Source organism: Corvus hawaiiensis, chromosome 6 (genome assembly GCF_020740725.1).
Source record: "Corvus hawaiiensis isolate bCorHaw1 chromosome 6, bCorHaw1.pri.cur, whole genome shotgun sequence".
NCBI lineage: Eukaryota > Metazoa > Chordata > Aves > Passeriformes > Corvidae > Corvus > Corvus hawaiiensis.
Genome location: NC_063218.1, coordinates 59,382,667 through 59,406,297, shown reverse-complemented (window position 1 = coordinate 59,406,297; position 23,631 = coordinate 59,382,667). Strand labels below are relative to the sequence as shown.

At 37.6% G+C, this 23,631-nt stretch overlaps 1 protein-coding gene across 1 annotated transcript; it reads right to left on the bottom strand.

Moving 5' to 3' along the window:
- Nucleotides 1-202: 202 nt before the first annotated feature.
- On the bottom strand, nucleotides 203-22,696 carry CCDC34 (coiled-coil domain containing 34). Its single transcript, XM_048305846.1, has 6 exons — nucleotides 22,392-22,696; nucleotides 18,518-18,650; nucleotides 16,065-16,172; nucleotides 2,564-2,722; nucleotides 1,996-2,137; nucleotides 203-685 (listed from the first exon to the last, which is right to left on the bottom strand). The coding sequence occupies exons 1-6, from the start codon at nucleotides 22,583-22,585 to the stop codon at nucleotides 471-473; spliced, it is 951 nt and encodes a 316-aa protein (XP_048161803.1). The 5' UTR covers nucleotides 22,586-22,696; the 3' UTR covers nucleotides 203-470.
- Between the last annotated feature and the right edge of the window lie 935 nt (nucleotides 22,697-23,631).

Genomic DNA, 23,631 nt, shown 5'->3' with positions numbered 1-23,631 from the left:
AGCAATAGAAGCTAGCCCACTATATGTCTGCAATCCCAATGACATGATAACCCTGGAACTGGTGCAGGCCTTGAATTCCTGCCGCATTAAGCCAAGAATTGTTTTAAAATCTGTTACAAATAGCGTCTTTAAAATATCCTAGTAATACTGGTGCCCAAAATAATAATTACATATAGAAATGAACTCCTTCAACAACAAGAGAGAAAAGGAAGAAACAATCCTGTGCATTTTATTGGTATTGAGTTACAGTCCCATTACAATTTATCTTTTCCTTTTTTTTTAAAACTAAAATGCAATATAGAAAAAACATAAAAAGCCTGATTGGTCGATTAGTGGTAAACACAAAGCCTGCTCACAAAAATGGAAAAAAAAGAAGTAGGCACAAAGCAATCTGCTTTGGACATGTAACTACATAGAACTTCACAGTTATGGCCCAGTTTGCTCAAGATTGTAAGAACACTTTTTCTGAACTATAACTTCTTTCTGCACAGAGATCCAATACAAGGGTTGCTCTTGGGCTTCGAAATCACCATTGGTAAAGATGCACAAGGCTGACAAGATACAGGTCCCATACTCTTCTTCAAGGTAAGAAAACTGTCTTCCTTTGGGGGAGGCACATGTACTGGTTTCCAAGGAATGGGGTTACAATATGCTGGAGCCGGATACAAATTTCTATCAGCACTCCCTAAAACATTTAGAAAATACACATAACTAAAAAGGAATATTTACGCTACAATCCTTCCAATGCAAGCAGTTATAATAATCATCTAGACTAATTACTACACAACAGTGTCTTCAGAGAAAGACAGCACAGGCACATCACATAATTTAAGTGATTCAAAATAATAAATATTCCACCTTTTTTTTTTAAACCAGTAACTGGCATATTCTTCACCTCTACTTAAATAATAACCAGGTTGAATGCTCAGTCCTTTGTGTTCTTAATAACTGTAAATGTCTACAAATTGGCTACCTTGTTTTACCTAACCACATGATGGATACACTTCAAAGTTTGTAATACATTCTACTGAATGACATAAGTGAGTAGAGAAGTATTTTTCAAAAATCATTTAAATAAATGATTGCAGCTGGCAGTATGTAACGAAGGTCCAACCAAAACATGAAGGCAAGGTATATCACTATTTACAAATAAATGTAAGCAAAAGAGTAAAGGTTGTTCACCTGCTTTGTACATGCTTCTTAAACACTCAGAGACCAGAATTTTGGTCCCAAAACTATTTCTGTTGCAAAGTGAAATGGAAGCAATTATTTTAGTTGCATAGAAAAATAATGTGTAATGCAATACCATTTCTTGCTGATTTTCTGCTTTTGTACTATGTGAGATGACAAAAAATACAAAAATAAAGTAAGACTTGTGAAACACCACACTATGAACAGCATTCTCTTCCACACTTCCCTTTCAAACAAAAAAAGGAATAGGATTACAGAAGCCAAGGAGGTACCATGCAGATGAAAAGCAAAACAGAAAGGAAATTTTAGCTCAGTATACAGATTGATGCCCCTGTCTCCTTTTTCAGACAGGACTTCTGTCAGCTTCTAATTGTTCTTGTGTCTCAAAACCCCACCTCTTTTCTAAGGGGGATTCAGGTGTGCTAAGGTGGTGCACACCTTCTGTAACATGAAAACTATCTTTACAAGGATGATGACATAACTAATTTGCTTCACAGGAAACAGTGATTTGCTCTAGTGATTCCTATGCCTGGTGAGAAAAATTAGATAAAATCATAATTTGGGACACCACATAATTATCTCAAATAATACAAATTTCCTCCCAAATAACAAAAAAGGCTAAGAAAAATACAGAAAAGGTCTCAGAATCTGTTTCTCTGACTTATACCATAGTATAGTCATTACTATGTGCCAAAATTAGATATGAGATGAATATCCTAAACAGCCTTCGTTTTACATTAAAATATTAGAAGGAAGGAACCACAAAGCAAAGTCACTGCATATTCGTGTATTAGACATACAAACCTGTAGACTTCCCATGTGGGAAACCATAACTATATAAAGCAGGCTGTGGTTTATTTCTAGCATTTTGCAGCCATTCCTTAAAGATTTTCTCCGATCTTGTTCTCTTCTCCTTTAGCTCAGCCTCCCGTTCTTTTTCTTTTTCCTAGAAGTAATAATAAAAAAATTAAGGTACTCCTGGACAAAGCCCTGTACAATATACACAAAATAATAAATAATTTTTTGCAGATTTCCAGACTGCTGAATATATTTCAAATATGTCTTCAAATACGACCACCTTTTCCCAACAATGGAAAAGATGCATTTTTTGGTTTAAGTCTGAAAAAAAAATTAAAAAACCCCAAACTCCATGTTACTCCAGTGTTTCCCTGAGAAAAACTCAAAGGCTATTAACGAAAATGCATTAACGTGCATCTTACTTTGCTGACCATACCACAGTGTCTCTAATGCGCTAACATTGCAACTCTTGAAAGGTTTTTTCCTACACAACATTGCCATTTGATATCAATATATTCAACGTAAGTTACAGATTAAGTAACTCCATCCAAATAAATGATGAGTTTGTTAATACCTTCTCCTTTTCCTTCTTTTCTGCCTCCTCAGCTCTCTTCTTCTTTAACCATTCTTTATACTTTATGTCAGCCTTTTCTTGTAACTGCATTTTTTCTAGTTCCCTTGTCGCTTTTTCCGCCATTTCTTTGCTCAGCTTTCGTTTCCTTTCTCTTCTTTCCTATGCGAAACATATCAAAAAAACAGAATAGAAATTTTTCAGTATATTTCAAGGAGTGATTCTTTTGAGGAATACAGTTAATTTTATTACACAATCACAAAGAAAATTATCATAAACCTGAAAATATATGTGATATTGTAAGCTCTTTGAAGTGAGAACCTATCCATCGCTAGATTCTAGGTAAGATAGTTTTAGACATACAAACTTGTCAAAAAAGATGATAAATTTTACTTTCAGGTCTCCTCATACTACTACATTTACTACTCTGTTTTATTTATTCTGACATTTTTTTTAAACACTTCAGACACTTCTCAATATTTCTGGGAATGAAATACATGGTTGCAGTTCTCAACAATGGTGTGTTAGCTTTACTTGTTGGTGAATCTAGAGCAAACTACAGTTCCAAATGGAAGTCAGGTAAACTGCCCCATTCTAAGAGTCACTGAGATATGCAGATTGTTCAACACACTTAAGCAGAAATTAACAGGAAAATAAAAAGTTCACATAAAAATCCAGTTCATGTTTTGTGGTACTCTCTTTTTATACTCTTTAGCTTATTCACAGAGGGAATACTTCAATAAATCAATCCACACATCTCTCCTGTTCAAATCATGAAAGGGAAAATGAGAAAACACATTCTAGGGCAGGCAAAATGGTAACTTGAGTGTGAAGTGAAATTGCTGCCCATATGATTTGGAAGACAGAATACACCAGAGGTGTCATTCACTTCTGCATCTTTTCAGAGTGTGTGTATCCAACAACAATGTTCTGAAGATCTTTCTCTAAGCAAACAAACATGTATCTACTGGCCCTTTCTTCATCTAGAGAGGGAGGTATTTTTATTTGAAGAGTAACAATAGCTCTCACTTCTGTTCCTTGTAACCATTATGAAGTGTCTGGAAGCTACTGATTCGATACTATTTCTGCTTAACTTGCTTAGCTCTGAAGCAACTGCATACACACGCGGAAGCAAAAATCTACCAGACAAGCTGTGCACATGACTTGGAGGAGAGGCACAACACTTAAGACCAGTTTCCTCTTAATAGAAAAGAGCTGTTGAAAAAATACATTGTTTTTTTTTTAAGAAATATTCTACTTATACACTTCCCTGCACACTCCTCTTGAACAAAGGAGATATGTAGTTTAGCAGAAACTTATACTGACTCAGAATTTTTACAGTTGGCAGTATGGATGTCAAATGCCTAGAACTACAGCTGCAAAGTATAATAAATAAATGAAATACAGGAAAAACACATTCTCAAGAAAACCAGAAATACACTCCCATTCCATTTTACCACTATATATTACCATTTTTCCCATTAAAAGAACAAAAAGGCAGAAAACTAGAGCTCTCCCCATGTGTCCCTCCCCCACCTTTTCCCAGGTTTACTGTACTTCTGGAAAATCCAATTATGCATAATGAAGCAGAAGCTCCATAATACTGGAGCTGGGGACCAGCACAACTCCTTCAGTCTGGTCTAAACAGGATACCTGTTGGTTCAGTGCTTGTCCCCCATACCAAAACTACCACCAATCCAATAAAGTAGCACATAGAGAGTAAAAACTTCAGCTTATACTGCTCTGCAACACACCACATTTCTGCCAGGAAAGAAGCCAGTTTACAGAACCGCTTGAGTTAGTGTGTCCTGTTCTGTTTGCCAATACCAGAAGCACTACTACAATTTTAACATCAGCAGCTATACTATGCACTGTGGGATTTCCACCCACCACACCCCACCTGCCTCCTTTTACAAGCTATGCTTTATTAGGTCTGTCTACCATAATCTCCAAGGTGGATGTTTCTTCACCTAAAATCATAAAGATACTTTCAGTAGTACTGCTCTGGTATACTCTTGTCAAATATTCTTACTTGACAACAAACACTTCTTTGTGTACAAAATGCACACAATTTCACAAAACAATTGCAACTAGCTATTAGCTCTATTTTCTCCTTGGTTTTTTGTTGCTTGGTGGGTTTTTTTCCATTTCACTTTTAATACATTCTAGCAAACATCAGCTTAATCTGTTTTGTAGTATAGGGAAAATGGTCAAATACTAATACACTCCAATTTCAATGCATATCTGGAATGTAAAACTACACAGAATTATAAAACAATTGGTCTTATTAATATGACTTCACAACACTGAGGCCTGTACATGTGATAAAACTATTTACAACCAAGACCAATGAAAAATTCATTTCATTCTGAGAACTAAAAAAAAGTTGAGATTCTGAAATGTTTTTATGCTAATGAAGAATGGAAACAAGATCTTTCTTAACATGAAACAAATGCTTCCATATTTAAAAATGTTGAAAAGAAAAAATAATGTATTTTTGGCAAAGTATTTAAATATCACCTTCCTGAAAAAGGCAAATAACCAATTGTCTAAGCTTTTCCTCCTTCTTCATCTAAAATTCATCTCAATCTCTTTTATTCAGAGCTGTTTCTCTGTCTCTTCATTACCAAATACTCGCAAATGCACCAACAACTCTGGAACACATAAAAATCATTAATGTAGATGAGAGATATATGTTAAATCAGTGAGTTAAACTATGGGAGAAGGTGGCTTACAAAGATTTCACACATTTTGTTGTTTGCTGACTTACCTCTGACGTACATGAAAGTAAGTTACAAAACTAAGGATCTTCCAAAACTACAGTCTTTAGCTAAGGGTCTTATTGTATAAAAGACATTAAAATAAATATAGGAGAAAACTGAAAAACTGGGCTACTTCCATACCTATGGAGTTGTTCCATAATGGAAAACAATTATAAGCAGAAAATAGACTAAAAATCTTTCTAAATACTATAAAAGAAAGGCAGGGAAGCTTCTTAAATTATGTATCTTAAATGACAATACTTAGATGAGTTTAGCTACTATCTAGGCTGACTCAAAGTTAAATTAGGTCCTATGTAAACAATAACATGCCATACACACTATCATGAAAGCCATGACTATTGCTAAGTTTTACTTCCAGTGAGACATCCGTAAGACAGGGAGACTCCCTGCAGAATTACAGACTTTACAGCAGCCTAGAAATTTTTCTGCAGACAAATCAGAAATGCTTCCTCCTTCTCTCACAATCAGAACAGCTTTTCCTTCATAAAGTTAGTGTACACCACATTCCCAGCTACTTTAGTAACTTGTTTCATGTCAAGCTTCTATCACCCTGACATTCCCAGCTTTTTCCCCATCCTCATTATAAAAGTCTATCAAAAATGCTATGAACATATATATTAAGGTACATGTTCTTCACTCCGTCTTTTACTTTCCCTTCCATGTACATATGAGGGAAGAAATTATTTGTTTATGTTTGGTGTTGTTTAGATTGGGTTTTAAAAATCCTCTTTGATCTTGTCTTCGAAACAGTCACAATTTATTCACTAAACCACTAGTAAATTTACATACACTAAAATATGGTTGCGGGTATTACATAAATTAAGGTATTGATTGTAAAACATCCAATTACTCATTGCAAGAAAGGCTTGTTCTCCTGCCACCCTGCCCAAGCATGTAACTAAGGCAAAAGGTTACAAATCTACCCTGAAGGTTCACCACTCTGTGCTGTGATTCTATCAAGTCTCAGAACCTAATGAAGTCTGGGCTAGGTCAATACTTGGAAATCCCCCACCCAACACAAATCCATCTGTCCCACAAAGCAGTGAATGGTGACTCAGTTCACAGCATGTGTCTTACTGAGTCAGTATTAATTACTAACTTTTCAAGAAAAATCAGAACTACATGTATGTGGTGAATGGTCAAAGGATTTTAAAATTTGAAGCATCCCACTTTCTTCCTGACAGAAGGTAGAAATATTAAATAATTTTTCATGCAGGAAAAAAACCCCCTAATTGCTTTTGAAACATAGGCACTATATCCAACTCAAAGAAAACTACTAAAATATATGTTTCTGTATTTTCACATCAATGACTAAATGAGAGGCTGGAATGCACAAAGTGCAGGGGCGTTTTCTGTTTTGCATTTTCTATGCAGACTGTCACTGAGTAGAAGTATTTCCAGAAACTAATGATGTGATTGATATTTTTAAGATATTTTTACTTCTCACAGCAATCCTTTCCATCTTATGGTCCGCAGAACGTGACAACATTTCTCTATTCACAGATAAGGGTTCTACTTCACAGCGGTTTGCTAACAGCTAGCATATTCTAGCATCATTTAATGCTGACTGATGGCAAAATACAGGAAAAGCCCACATTGCCAACATCAGAACACACATCCAAATTTACTCGTTTATCCTCATAATAATCCTGAACATCAACCACTTTTAGCAGTCTTGGAAATCTGGGTCATTCAGACAATTGTAATTATCTTTTCAATTTTGCCCTGTAACCCAAATCAGTGACCAAGCCTAGGCCACAGGAGTACTTCTTTAATCTCTCTAGAATTTCCATGTGAAAACAAGAGGCTAGAAAGGAGGTCAACAGAGGTCTGAGCAGCAGATGTCTCCTGACAGGCAAGTTTATATCAATTTACTGCTGAAGTTCACACAAAGTCAGTGCAGACCCCACTGCAGTCCGGGAACCGGAGAATTACTGGATCTTTCTCCCAAACTGTGTTCATTTCATATGGGGACTCAATGTATGTGACAAACAAAGTTTTAGTGTACTTGGTCCCTGGAACACTATTGGGATTTTCAGAAGAATGTGGACTCCACAAATGCTGCTGAAATACATGAGCACTCATATTCACCTGTCACCCTGAATTCCTCTTCCAAAACTCTGTCTAAAACTCATTCTAACACTCACTATGAAAAAATAGTTCATTCTACTTACAGAAATCTAAAGGTAATTAAGATTCAGGTACAACCTAAAATTATAACCATGGCATTGATCATGCATGACATCACAGAAAAAAATTGTGTAAAGACTTTCCAGGTTCAGAGAGTAAAAGACCCACAATATGAAAAAAAAATCCATAAGAAATTAAGCCCAGACCCACAAAAACAATTTAGATATGTAAAGACAGGTATGCACACAGAAAATTTTCATTCTTAAATGCAGTTGGTTCTCATGACTGGAAATCATGTCTACTAGAAGCTTCCCTCACAAACACATTTCTTGAAAGGGTTCAGTCTTGAAAAAAGTAGACATCTTAGCATCTCTTTCAAGTCTAAACTGTCAGCAAAAACCATAGTACATCAGGCTCTACATTAGCAACCAATGCTTTGACTCAACAACAGTTCAGCTGTAAGAACATTAACCTAGGACAGGGTAGATCTGGATTTCATTACATTTCTGCCTGAGGAGATTCCAACTAACATGTCCCCAGGCTGCAGGCTGGGATGACAGGATTCTCCACCCCTTCTGTGGAAGTGGTATCACTCCTCACAAAATAATTAACAACTCATTGGATGAGAGAAAGACAGTATGAGCAAGCACAGCTTTTGAACTTGAAAGTCATGCTTGAGCTGTTGAACAATCTGTGCTCTGTATTAACCATGCTGAGATAAAGTACACATTAAACAAAAAGCCTTTGGTGTAAGAGCTGGCATCTAGGTGTCTCTTCTGGGAGGAATTACACAGCACAGCAAAAAGGGAAGTGTCGTAGGTTAGCAAGCATAGTCCCAGAAGGGATGTCCTTGCTAAGGGGTGCTTACAGCTTCCTCTATGACCTGATAGAACCTATCAGCTGGCCAGTCTGAATATGGACAATTCTTTAAGCCACTTAAAATTGTGATCGCCTTTGTGATCCACACTTAAGAATAGACAAACTCCCCCCCTCAAGCTCTCTCTCATTTCCGGTGCTGGGACAGGTGGCTGCGAGCCCCGTGTGGGGCCAGTGGGTCCGGCCAGGCCCTGCTCGGGCCAGGCCGGGCCAGGCCACGGCCATCCTGGAGCCGATGGACCTGTTCCATCTGTAGAAACACCCCCCACCCCCCGCCTTGCTGTGGGCAGCCGGAGCAGCTCGGCTCTCCCCCCTCTCCATTTCGATAAGCCACATTCCAGCTGCAAGGCCGAGGTGAGATTAACCCTTTCAGGGCTGTGAAGAGCTGAAAACCTGACGGAAGAGAAAGAGGAGATGCTTAAAGCTGAAATTCTGTTGTGAAGCTATGATATATCAGAGTATCCCGTTGTAATTTCATGAAGATATGGGGGGTGGAGTGTTCAACTCGCAAGCAAAAGCACCTGCGCTGAGATAGGCAGATGCTGACGCAGCTGTAATTTCATGAGAAGTTTGAACAGGGAGAGATGGACCAGATGAGGACTTTTGCTCCAAATGGGAACCTCAGTTCCTAGAGATGCTCCCAGAGATAGTCCTAACGATGAAGATGAGGAAGACCCTTTGCTCCCAGGGAAGGAGAAGGGCCTCTGTTCTTGTTTCTGAACGGCTCAACCTTAAAATTGTACCCCAAAAAACTTCAAGAGTGGACCCTCGAAAGCAGTTGTGGGAAAAGCTGCAAGTCAGGGGAAGGGACTCACACGCAGGCAGAGAGACTCCTCTTCCTAAATGGACTGAACAATATTTGGAAGTGGGCGGCTGTCTCGTTGTGATAACGTTTTCATAGCACGAGCAATAAGAGACTTCTCTTTTAAATGGACTGAACAAGGTTATTATGGAAGTGGTAAACAGACTGAACATCTTAAGGGTTGTCTTTTTACATTATCAGTGGGAGAAGGGAGGAAGGTGGGGGGGAGGAGGAGAGTTCTGAAGGTATGGTATAATTTTTTTTTCCTTCTTTTAGGTCTGTTAATAAACTTCTTTATATTCTTTCAAGTTTGGTGCCTGCTTTGCGTTTCTCCTAATTCTTATCTCACAGCAGATAAACAGTAATGAGTATTTTGGACCAAACCACTACAGGAAGTCTGCTCCAAGAACAGTCATTCATTACTATACAGTGTGATGGTTCTAGGCTTTCATATACTTCTTACTGCTTTTTGCTTCTCATAAAGACTATCAGCCAACAGCACAGTAAATGGTAAGAACAAAATTTTCAGTGAAAAAGCATTCAAACAGAACTTTTCCATCCTGAACCTAGTTTCCATTAAAATTATATTTTTCAGTAAGTAAAGGGGTCTTATTGAAAAGAAAAGAACAATAAAAATGTTGAACATCCAAATTCTATTCTTAATGCCTGCTTGGTCATATTTACTTTTAAGAAAAAAAAAGAGTGTTGCCTTATTCTCTATTCAACAATGCAGAAAGTATTAGAAATGTTACAGTCGAATTTAGATTGGTATTAGAATAATTGGTTTTTTCAATGGAAAATTGTAACTTCACCACTTGTGCTTTTACAACTTTGCTAGGTATCACATTATTACAGCATAAAGAATTACATGCAAAGACTAAATACAAGGATGTTAATAAAATGAGTTTCAGAATTAGTTATTTTGGGATGCAAGCATTCCTCTTTGGGGATTTCTCTTACTGTTGCAAAGATACGCATAACACATGTAGTGGGTTTTGTTTTGGATGGACTTAATTTTCTTCATAGCAGCTCCCGTTGTGCTTTGTTTGGATTTGTGAACAAAACAGTGTTTGTTGATAACATAAGTTATCACTAATCAATGCTTACGAAGCTTCAAGGTCTTTTCTGCTTCTCATCCCATCCCACCAGTGCATAGTCAGGGGGTTGCGCAAGGAGTTGGGAGGGGGCAAAGCCAGAACAGCTGACACCAACCAACCCAAGGGTTATCCCAGACCATACTGCTCAGCAATAAAAGCTGGTGGGAGCAAATGAGGGGCTACGTGGGGTCTCAACTGCCTACTGGGGCTAACCCAAAAATGTAATGTGTATATATAATATATATAAATATATATATATACATATATAATGTAAATATTTATATTTACACACATGTATATATATGAATTGAATACTCTAGATATTGCTAAGTTCATATTCTATTGGCATTGTAAAAATGAAGCAGCTTTGCAGAGTCAGTAAAGGTGGATTAAATATGATTTGAAGATACCATATTAGATTGTAGCAGGTAGAGTACACTGCATCAGAGTTGATTTTTTTAATATGTAATCAAAAAGCTGTTGTCATCAAGCCTGACCTTTAATCCTAATATTTTATTCAGCAATAATTCATAAGAGGTTCTGACTGTTATGACAATGTTAAAGAATTAAACAGTCATGGCAGTTTACAGGCTCTTCACAGTTTATGCATTCACAATGCATTTCTCAAAAGCTTTTCATCCTTTGATTTGAAACCAGTACTTTGATTTAATCAGTAATTCCACAATTACAAGTACCTTACCAAAGTGTCCACAGCTGATGATAGGAATGAAAGAGACTTCACATTATAGGATCAGAAGTTCACATAAAACAGGAAAAGAAAAAACCTTGGCTACTGCCAAAAGCGAGATTCCTATGCTATGGCAAAATATTAGGAGGTAAGTCTTATATACCTCAGGTTCTGCAGATACGGTCTTGTAAACACTGCACTCTCTACTACTACTCTAATAGATACGCAAGTCTTAAACCCAAATTATGCCTACAACGGTAAAGGCAGGGGCTGGGCTCCCGTTTACATGAACATAAGAATACTTCATGTGAGACTACATAAAGAGCAGTAGTCAAAACCATCCTCAGTTCTTTAAATAATTAACAGTAAAAGAACACTAGCAAAGAGTTCTCCGTACTGCACCTCATTCTTGGGAAATGAGGTGGTAAGGGTAGGGTTTTCTTCCTGGAAGAAGGCTACATGTATCTTGAATCAATTAGTTCAAGGGAAAATAAGGGAAAAAATAAATCCAACTGGCTTCAGAGAGCAGCTTACATATATTCCAAATCAGAAGAGAAGCTCCAGGAACTTCCACTGATTAGAACACAGTAAGTTATCACTCAGTAGGACCAGTGCCTGGTCACACTGTGAAGGAACTTGGAATTGAACCATACTGAACAAGTTCTCAAGAGTGGTGGCCTTCAAAGGAAACACTACAAAAGAAAGTATGAATGAGTGATCAACTCTGAACGTCTATGACCTTAACTATCATGTTATTTTACTGCATGTTTTTTATCCAGCCAGAGTTTTGTCATCACATATTAATTGAACAGAATTTAGATGAGAGAGAAAAATCTTTGGAAGGAACCAGAAATGTGATTCCCAAATATTTTGAGGATAAATAGCAGTATTTTTTATCTTCCTCCTTAAACTGTAATATACCCAAGTCTGTAAACAGTCTACTTATCATCTACAACCAGCTAAGCCAAAGAGTAACAAAACTTTTAAACAAGACCATATTTGACAAGCCACAAGTCATACAGATGCCGCTATGGAGAGAAGCTTTTCAAAATGTATCACACAAGTAGGTACCCCAATTCAAATAATTCCAAGACACAGTTTAGAGGACTGTATTGAAGGTGTTGGATGCACATTTTGTGTTAAACTTACTCAGTGGTGGAGAACAATGACTGAAGTTAACTCATTTGTTCAGAATCTACGTGGAGTCACAGGAGATTACAGACTTCAAAGGCCTCTTCTTTTTAATGATAAAATTCTAGCCATTCTCTACTTCTTGGTTTTATTTTCAATAAAAAACTTCATTCTAAGAATGGGTCCTTTCTTGGCTGCTCCCCCTCCAGAAAAGAAAAAAACCCACAGTGCAATAATGAACAGACAGAGAGAAAATAGGATTTCACAAGCATTAATTCTAATCTGAAGAAATTAAATACAAATTAGTTTTCAATCTTGAATACCTATTCAAGATGTAGTTCAATGATAATATGGCAGTCAAGGATGTCAATTCCTTTTGTTTCAAACTCTGCAGTTCACTATAAGCACCTTACCAAGCTGGAGCCTAAAACCAGCAATAAATAATCAAGCAAATACCAGAGAGATGAAGACAGATTCTAATGACTTTGCTGATCTATCTTCAGTTCCGCATAACACTTAAACCAAGGCTACTTTAATAATGAAAACAGGACACTGAACACCAAATCTACTTGCTCAGCATTTATAACCATAACAACCTCATTTTTATCAATAACTCTAACAGTAACTCAGAAATAACAGTTCTAGTTACATAAAAAATCATGTTATGTTCATTTTTCTTCTGGAATCAAAAGCATGCTTAGAGTTATTTTAGAGTTAAAATATTTCAATTGATACTCTTATGACTTGCTAAAAAGTCAACAGACAATTTACTGTTTGCCCACAAATTACTCAACTTTAAGAGGGAGAGAAAGTAAGACTATTTTTGTCCAGGAGAGATCCAGTACCTTACTGAAAATTGTACAAGCATTGTTAGGTCCAGGAAAGTGCCTAACAATTGATTTTATTAAGCTTTTAATTCCTAGTGAGCTGCAAAATTTTGCCATAAACAAATACTTGTATAACCATTATTTCATGGCTTAGCATCTTCTTTGATGGCTCATTATTTCAAAATACTACTTCTAGTTCACTTACAACCTTTAAGAACCACAAAAGCTATTTACATAAAGAATACTAAATAGCTAGGATTCCTTTATTTTCAAAAATAGTTTATGTAAAATGAAAGAAAGAAAACTGTAACAACACATAATTTTTAATCTATATTAAATAATAAAAAAACCAATAGTGAACACACAAACAGTGTTCAAGCTTTGCTTCCTAACCCCACCCTAAAGGACCATATTTAACAGTTAGAGCATCACAACTAAAATTGCTATACAAGAACACTGGCTTGACACACAGAAAACCAGAATTCTTTTATGCAAACACAAACATTTTACTTCTGACATAAATGTCTCTCACAGTCACAGTATGAAGACTCTTCCAGCAGTGTCTCCTGGTGCTGGATGCTCAAGATGAAGGAAAAAGTTTCACGTATGCTCAAGTGTGCCTTACTTTCTTCATCACTACAGTACTGAGCAATGGAAAAGGATACAGACTTGTGGAGATTACAGAGATAAGATCCCTGAAAGTACTGCCTCTTGGCAAATAAAGCATTTTCTGCACTCTACACACAGGGCTCAGAATCGATAACTGAACTTGAAAAAGGTGAGTGCTTAATGGAAATTTCAGTAAAGTATACTGCAAGTTTTGCCTCAAGAAGCACCTTTTGATATTTCTATGAGAAAGTGTTTTCCAAATAGGAGATATATACACAATCCCCTAGAAAATTATATCAACTGTGAGTGCTCATGACTCTAACCTTAACTACAGCTGTAATCTTGATGCAATTTTAAACATCTTAGTCACTGAATTGACATATTTATCCTTCAGTCTGTATCCAGTTCCACAAATAATCTTGTGGAAACTTGAAATGGGACAGTCTATGCAGCACAAATATCCTATGGACAGATAAGCTTTTAAGTTCAGTTTGTCCTTGATTTGAGTGTGGCTTATAGGAAAGACTAGCCAATGAATCATCTGATTTCAATTAAAATCAGCTTACTTTTCTAAACACTTGGGACATGTTCTAAGGATGACATTATGCTTCCAAAACATAATATGATAAAGTCCAGACACGAGTATGTTTTTTTGCCTGTCCTCTGGGCTGGTTTGATTACGATAAAAAAGACCTCCTATTCCCACTGACAACAGAATAGAAGCTGTTAACCAGTAAATCCACAAAGTTCCAAGGAAAATCTGAATAAGTAGAAATTTATAGAAGTTGAAGGAGGGGATAGGGGTAGTGAGGAGGAGACAGAAGGAAAACTTCTGGTTTTGAACTGGAAGTGTTTTAAGAGGCAGATCAACTCTTTCAAGCCAATGAATAGGTACAGACACCTAGAATTTAATTTTCATTTAAATTTCATTTTGGAAGAGGAAAATGGCATTGTATATGCTGAATAATAAATCTACTTTTTGCTGTGTAATTTAATTAGTAATATAAATCATAATAACTTAATCGAGCAGGATAGGTTCTGCTGTTTATACCAATTATCCAACCAGCATTAAGACTAAGATTAATTAGGTTAGATCCAAACATATGTTATTCTAGTGGTTCTAGGCTGAATCTGAAGAAGGAGTTCTGAAATAATGAAAACAAATGTATTAGGTCTGCCCATCCAACACAGCTAGTGCTATTGGGATATTTTTAGTGAATTTTCATCTGATTTTATTCAGAAACAGAAGTATAGAACAGTAAACAACTGGTATTGCTACAGACCATAAGACAATGAACACATACACCCATGCACTACCAGAGGCTGAACATGCCCTGGTCTCCCAAGCGTTCCCAATTCTACCATCAAGTGCATATGCTCACTTGGTGTGACACAGCTGTATAGAGATCCATTGATGTGGGAGACAGAGGAGTAGAAACTCCTGCAATTAAAGGAGGCTTTGATTTACAACCCTGGAAGAGACTAGGTCTGGCTTAATTGACAGAGATTTGTGGACTTTAAGCAAAAGGATTACAAACTTGTGTTCCTACAATTATAAGTAAAATTGTACACTGGGTGTTTTGGTGAAGGGTTTTAAAATATAATGGTGTGATTTTATATAGTTTAAGTTAAGAATGTAGATGGTATAAGAGAGACAACTGTGTGTACGTGACATGAGAAGTTATTGGTCAAGACATAGCTGCATTGCAGTGAGAAGTGCCACAGGTGATAGGTCATTAATCTAAAACAAAGTGTCATTTTAAGTATCTATTGGATTAGAAAGTTATAAATTACAATGTAACCCTAAATCTTGTGACTAGTCGCCATTACCCGGAGGTGTTGTAAAATCTCACGCGTCGACTGATGCGTTTGTTATTTTAAACAATAAATTTGTGTAATTGCATAGTCCCATCCCTTAAAGTTATTTTCCTCCGACACGTGAAAGCGCGGGAAACGGTCATATTGAGATCAGGATTCTGTCTGTTTCTGACCTTGGACTCAGGCATCCCCCTCAAGAGAACTTAAAAATCTTTTGATCCCACCCAGAAATTAATTATTGAGTGAAGGAGTTCCCAATTACTAATTGTGGTCTACTGGGAATTTCTTCAATCTGGCCCCATACCTCAATTATCTCTCTAAACCTTACCACACTCTTTGCCTGTTCATGGTGATATTTAACTAAATCCTTCTTCTGGCTCTACAAGACATTGCACACAGACAGGATGTACATTTAACCCAAAACGTTTGGGCACTGAACCTGGGAAGTCTGGGTACATTAAAGATCAAAACCCCAGCTATAATCAGCAGAAAGCTACTGCACAAGATGTACACCAATTGTCAGTTATCTGACTACTCAGAAAACAAATCCCTTTGTATCTCACAGAAAAAAGCCCATCAGTCTTAAAAAAAAGTTTAGCTGTTTTGGCATGTTTTTATAATTTTCAATTAAAGCAGCCATTTACTCAGCAAACTAAAACCATGGAAGTCCAAACAGACTGAGTAAATTTTACATAGGCTTACTCAAGCACGGCATGAATATTTCCAGCCAAAGCAGTATTTACCTCTTCTCTTTTTTTCTGGACCCATTCCTTGTGTTTCTCTTCAGCTATCCTTTTTCTTCTTTCACATTCTTGATATTGCTTCATTTTCTCAAGCTGTATATTCATTTCCTAATTAAAGAAAAAGTATACATCTCAAATCTGCGGTGACCGTTTACAGGCAGTACTGTAAATAGTATTATGGCAATAGTGCTGCAGTTAAAACAAGGTAAGCATTAGATTTTGGTATTTTTCCTTCACTAAGATTTTGGAGAAGATTAATGACAGTCAACACAAATACTATGAAATACAACCAATGAAAATGTATAATTTTTAGGATAGTAACTGGAAATACATATTTTAATTAGATTTTGGAAGCAATTAAATGTAGCAAATCACTCCACAGTTTATTGAAATGCCTTTTTAGTCAGCAGAATCTTAATTTGCAGCAGTACTTTCCTACAATATTTAAAATTTACATTGTGTACTTCTCTGCACTGTGGAAGGTATCAAAAGCTAAGTGAAGTATTATTCACCTGTGATTTTTAGTACCAGAACTACTAGAACTTTAGGGCTTAACCCAAAACTTACTAAAGCCAAAATTATCGCGGATTCTAGCAAACTTTGAAACAGAAGGTTTATTTTGAAGATGAGAGAAGAAATTCCAAAGTATCTTTATATGATATACAGTATATATGCAGTCACTTGCATTTCTCCAGTGAAGTTAATAAAGAAAAAACATAACTAAGGAGACAATTTGAGATGTCTAGCTTCTCCAACTGTAACATTAACAAAAAGTCCTAATTTTTAATGAAAATTCATACCTTCAAACACAGGACAGATGGAATTATTTCCATGAAACTGATTTTCTGCAGTCAGTTTCAGAAAGAACACCCTTTTCTTATGACATTGAATTTCAGTTTAATAGGACATCAAGAGAAGCTTACAGAGAGCTCAAACACCCACAATACAGACATGGTTTGAAAATACAGTTGTTGCTGTATTGAGGCAAAGTTACAGCAAATAATGTCTCCTTTGAGTTCCAAGACACCTGTATTGCAGGTATCCTGGCTTCTGTAAAAGCTGATGGCACTGTAAGTACCTTAGAAGACCCAACTTAATTCCACTCCAAATGTTTATCCACATTTTTGACATTCAGGGCCGACTTGGTGCTAATGTCATCAAAAGATCTATCTGGGACTTCCCAGTTGTTTCTCAGGATATCAGTTTAGAATACTTTTAATATGCAAACATAGCAATAATTTTTTATATAAATATCACATATTTCATTCTTTTCTGGCCTCTTACAGAAGTGTTGATTATATTTTTCCCCCAAATATAAGCTTTTCACTTTGCCTTGCTGCAGTTTGACATCTAATGTTTTCAAAATCTTACAAACTAGAAATACTTACCTATATGACTATTTTCTACTGGCATTAAGTAATGCTTGTCCTATGACTGTTCTTAATACTTAGTTGAGAGACATCTGCTAGCTTACATTTACATTACCAATCCAGAATATAAATGGGAAGTCATGAATTGCTTCATTTGTTTGGTTTGTTGATTTTGTTTGATAAGTTTGGTTGATATTAATGGATCAAAGCATATTCCTTAAGTTTAACAAACTACTTTGGTATACTGCTGATCTTTAAAATACTGTTCCTGAACCTTCCAGTGGTACATGTTTTATAAACAACATGAGGTAGCCCACATAAAACAGCTGTATGCTATATTCACTTTACAGATAATCACAGAAAGCCTAGGAAAACATTCAAGGTCAAATAGTTAATCAATAACTAAAGTGAGAAATTACCTAATTTTGATGTGATTGTTCTAATCACTACCCAATACTTCCCATTTGATTTTCAACAACAGTATCATTTAATCAACTGCCAACTACAAACAGAATAATCAAGAAAAGATAGAGTGCTCTCACTTAATTGTGTCCCAGCCCTGGTTCTCAAGAACTGTTCATCTGCAAGGGGGCAAAAGACAGACTGAGGGGGAAAAAATGCTGTAACAGGGATCCCTATCCTGGGAAAGGACACCAAACAGTTGCAAAATTACATGCTAAGTGAGTAACACCACTGTGCCTCAAAACTAACCAAGTAGCTTGGCATACTTACAATCAGTACACACCCCATTTTCTTCTACATGCAGGCATACGTACCCATGATGAAAATCAAGGCAGTAATTATATAAATGTTTTAATTTTCTAAAATTAAACCATTACCTGACAGTTGGATAAACAAAATATTATACAGCACCAGTTCAATGAAGCATAACATTTAGCAAAAGAGAATGCACACAGTATGAATCACGCCAGCGATGACAAACACAAACACTTTGGAGGCCTAAGACACTAAAAAAAAAAAAGGGAAAAAAACCTACTTGTGTTTCTACAACCAAAGGAAAAGAAAATGCTGTGTTTGCTATCTTCTATTAGACTTAGAATTAAGCCAATTGGATGTAATCACCTCTGCAGCTCTAGCTTGTAAGCGGGCACGCAGTTCCTTCTCTTTGCCAATGAACCACTCTTCCCATGGCGAAAGGTTATCTTTCAAAGGTGACACTTTTCTCCCCCCTGCTATTTCAGAGCATTCAGCCTTCCTGAATTAAAAACAAGAAACATAAGAGAATATTATCTATAATGTATTTGATTGAAAAGTTAAGCAGTGTTACTGTCTTGAAAAAGTACTTTTCTTTTATGGCATAATGTGACAACAATGACAGAATTTTTCTATTTGCTTAGTAATCTCCCTAATGGATAAAATGGCATTTATAATGCACCTCTGACCATCCCCCTTACATTCTACCTTTTACTTACTAAATTCTAGCTTGTTAGTGATTCTAAACTGTGGAACAGATCCAAACATTACCTTTTAGGAATTAAACAAAAATAACACCTTTTAGGAACTAAACAAAAAGATTACCAGTAACATCAAAGTGTCACTTTCCTTCTCACATATGGAAGCCAAGGAAAAACCAAGATTTAATATTAACATCCTATCCTTGGTCACAAGAAGCTCCATGTATCAAGTGGTCTTTAGCAAAAGCAAAGCAAAAGCTAGAATGTATTTTCTTCATTCAAGTCGTATACAAGTGGATTCATGGTATCAAGCAACCTCAGCATTACGAATCCATTCATTACTAATGCATCCATTCAATCCAATAAAGTTTTCCACCTTAAAACGCTTTCACAGGAAATGTGCTTAAGAAATACAGCTAGTATACAATACTTGATGGTATTATACAAGATTGTGTTAGACATTTAATAGGATATCTCGCATAAGTCACTCATAACTTCTTCACTCGTTACTAATGCAGCAATCCTACCCCCGGTCAGAAATATCTTTTATAATATTCTATACATGTATTATTTCATAAGTAACACAATATATTAGGATCCAAGTCAGCAAAGTTTGAAAACATGCCAAGAGATTTCTTTAAAAGATTTCTTCTATCTGCCACAGAATTTTTTCTTGAGAACAAAGCAGTGAAACTAGACTTCACGTTAGTATTTCATATGGATGTACAGACTCTGGAAATACCTACCTACATACATACTTCACTACAGTGAGGAATTCTGTTTGCTGAATCTAAGCTACAGAAGAAGCATCCAACAAGCATATTATGCTAATGCTCAGGAAATCAATCTTTTAAATAGAAGATATCTGGGCTTTATCAATATAAAAGTACAACATATTCACAGGACACAGCAATACTCTGATACTCTATTGCAAAACATTTTCTGTCCCACTCATCTTTAGAATACATGTCTGTGGTAGAAAGCATTTGGGGACAACACCAGTGCTAGGGAGTTTTGTCCTACTCTTCTCTGTTATTTTACCCATATGTGTTTGTGCTAGCAGGACCAAGACAGGGGAACTGATTTACACTGAAACCTACCTGGAACAGGTTTATTTCTCTGAACAAACCCACTTTTACAGTGTGCTGCCACAGAGATCCAGAATAACAGAACTGACAGGGACACCCTTGCATGTCACAAGACCATGCAAGGACAGAAGCAGCACAGACCAAACACTCACAAGCCCAGCATAGTCCAACACATTCTGCTGCACCCTAGGGCTTTTATGCTACAGGATTAATAAAGACCAAAAATTTAACAGAGACAGCTTTTAAACACATACATATAATAACAGATACCACTTAAGAATGTTTAATAAAACATTTTGTAAGGAAATAAGTCTCTGAAAGTTTATTAAAGGATAAAAGTACTATACATTCACATTCAGGGAAAAACCCTGTAACTTTGCACAGACTTGACATTTTGGGCAGGGATACTTCCTCAATACATTCCTTTGCTTTGCATGATTTGCATTATGGCACCTAGTACTGGAACATGGCTGACAAATTAAACCGACCTTAGAAAAAGTACTAGGAGAATGAATAAATTAAGAAAAATAATATTTACTATGTCTTTTCTGGTATCAGTACTCATGAAATTTAAGCTGTCAACTTCTCAAAAAAGTTATTCACAGTAATAGATTAAAAACTTACTGTAGATGAGTAAGAAATAACAGAAAATGAAGCTTAAACAGAGGAAAACACAAACTCAGTATTAAGGCCTGTTAGGAGAAATACTTCTCCAATAATGTGTCGAAAGCTCTCCAATCGCACCAGAACCCAGCCTTTCTTGGTGTGCATTGCAGCCACCAGTCACACTGTCCCTGGCACACCAACCATGTATTTTGAACCACACAGACCTTGAATTTCACAGGGCCATTTTCTGAAATTCTAGCTTGTTCACAGTTAAGAACTTCTTCAAAATAATTACGGTAAGACTTCTTAAGATACCCCATTCTCAAGTGCGTATTTATTTCTACCTAAGTATCTTAAATCAAACTGGACACATCTGGCATTAGACCTGAAGTCTGATTAATAAAAAACAGTGATTATCATTTGCATATATGCACTGACGTCACACCATCAAACATAGCACTGATCCACAATGAAAGTATGAAAATGCCTAACCCCATTTCAGAAGGCCTTGTTTTCACCCTTTCTCTTTTGCAAATATTGCATTTCCCGATGTATCTGCCTCCAGTTAATTTTTGTGTAGTTTTAAGACGACAAGAACAACAAAAAGATTCAGAGTCTATGCATATGTGGGGGTCTATATAAGAAGTGGTTTTTATTATTATACTTCCAAGATCTTGGCAGCTATACACAGAAGCTGCTATATGAACACTTGGTAGGCACTTAGTACAACATGGCAGCAGCATTACTCAGAAGCAGTGTCTGCATTAACGAAGCATGTATTTTCCCCACAGTTTAATAAGACTCTGCCAACTCAGGCCCTAAAAGAGGTTGTCTTCAGCTGCATCTTACTGCTGCCAGAGAATACTGCAGCAACAGGCCCAAGAGTTGGGAGCTGTTTCAAATAGCCTCTCAAGCTGCAAAGACAAGTTGTAGCTTGAACAAATTGCAACAGAACTTTAAGGTGCATGAACAAAATTGCTTATTGGGAAGAAGTATATGGAGAGGTAACAGAAAAACTGAAAGGGATCACGAACTGGCTGATCTCTTCACTCTGAAGCTTCTGACTACACTTGAACACTCTTTCCCTGGATTTTTAGCACCTTTTTCAAGAAATGCTTTTAAGCAAAATTCACTGTGATCCATATTCCTTCACTGCTCTCCATGGAAATTTGAAAACCATGCTGGAAACCTGCACCCCTGTAAAGCTCTGCTGTCCTTTCTTTACTCCACTGTCACTTTTAGCTCAGTTCAACCTTGCTAGTTACATTCACCACCAGTTAATGCATAAGTCCGGGAAGTTTCCATCATAAAGTGGTATTCCAGAATAGGATAGGCACTCCCTGCTATTCCCCCTTCTGTTTTAAAGGGAAGAATAAGAATTATTTATTCTCCTATCAAGCCAGCGAGATCCCAAGTAAAAAGAAGGCGTATTATGTTTGCATATAATTAAAATGGAACAAGATGTAAGCCACAGGAGCAGGAGCTGTGCAATGCATGCATACAAAGCTGAATCTGGACCCAGCCATATACCCTACGAAAAACAGCCCTTTAGTCCGCAACCACTTTTAAATTAAGGCAGGAAACATTGCAGGCCAACTGCCTATAAACAATTCATGAGCCCATAAAAATACTCAGCTGTTCACTGAGAAGACTCTCCAAAAAAAAAAAAAAAAAAAAAAGGAACAAAGTGCTTAATGCACTTATCTATGCAAACAAGCCTATATTTATTAAAATAATCTTCTGTCCCCAGAGTCTCCAGCGGAGGGAAACGAGTGCAGGGGCCCGGCTGGTCACCAAAGGGCAGCCCCGAGCTCCCTGCTCGAGCCCGGTCCCTGCCGCAGGGGTTACCTATCGCCTGCCAGGCTCCGGGAGGCCGCCACCCGCTCCTCCTCCTCACAGCCCGGGGAGCTGGAGCGAGACGCGAGGGAGAGCGGGGAGCCTGTGGAGGGGCTGAGGGGGTCCTCGCCCCCAGAGGGCGGCGAGCTGAGGACGGTGGCCCCGCTGTTCCTGGTGCTGCAGCAGCGCCGGGCGCCACCGCTCATGGCGGGAGCCACCGGCGGTTACCGGCAGGGGCGGTCCAGCCCGAGCTCCCAACGGCCCCCGCGGCCCCAGCAACCGGGTCTCCCACGGCCGCCCACCCTCGCGTCCCTGCCGCCTGGCCCGTCCCTGCCGCCTGGCCCGTCCCTGCCGCCTGGCCCGTCCCTGCCGCACTTCCGCCCTACCCGTGGAAGTGCCCGCCCAGCCCTGCTCTGTCCGGTGCGGCCAGGGCCGAGGCAGTGCCTGGGAAGAGACACCGGGACAAGACGGGGTCAGAACCGGCGGCCACTGATACGCTTTTGACCAGTGAGTCGAATCCTCCCAGCACATGGGATCTGACGGAGCTACCCCGGCCCGGGAGAGGAAGCAGGTCCGGGACTGCCTGCCTGGCCCTCAGCTTCTCCAGGGTGATCACTGACACGCGTATGCTAATCTATAGGAACTCCTCACAGTTGTTCTTTCTTACTTAACATTTTTGCACAAGTACCAGTTCAATAAGCAGGAACCAATAACCTCATCTGCAGGTGACAATCCCAATACATCAGAAGAAGGCAACTTAACATTTTTGAACAACCAAGTCAAAATTTGTAACCCATACTTGCCGTAAATTGCAAAATCCCATTTCAGTCCTCACAATTACTATCTTGTTTCTGATTCAAAGTTCTAAAGACCTGGTTTGCATATACCTCTGCTAGGCAAACGGTGTCCTTTGCCTTCTCTATCAGTTAATTCTCCACGGAGTCTACAACTATCTGTAATAAACAGGTCAGATTATATATATATATGTGTGTGTGTGTGTATATATATATATATATTCCTATACTTGTTCACCACTACATTCTTTGTCAGTCTTCTATTTGGGTTCCAAATCCCAGGAACACAGTCACTCCTCACTGGTTATGCTGGGCCACCCTGACTCCCCCTTTTTAGCCAAATCTTAAGCAGGATAAGCAACACACATTTGTATTACCAAAGCTTTTTGTTACCTTCAAATTTCATCAACCAAGGTAACTGCTGATCAACAGTTGGTAAATTTTTATAAAACTTTGAG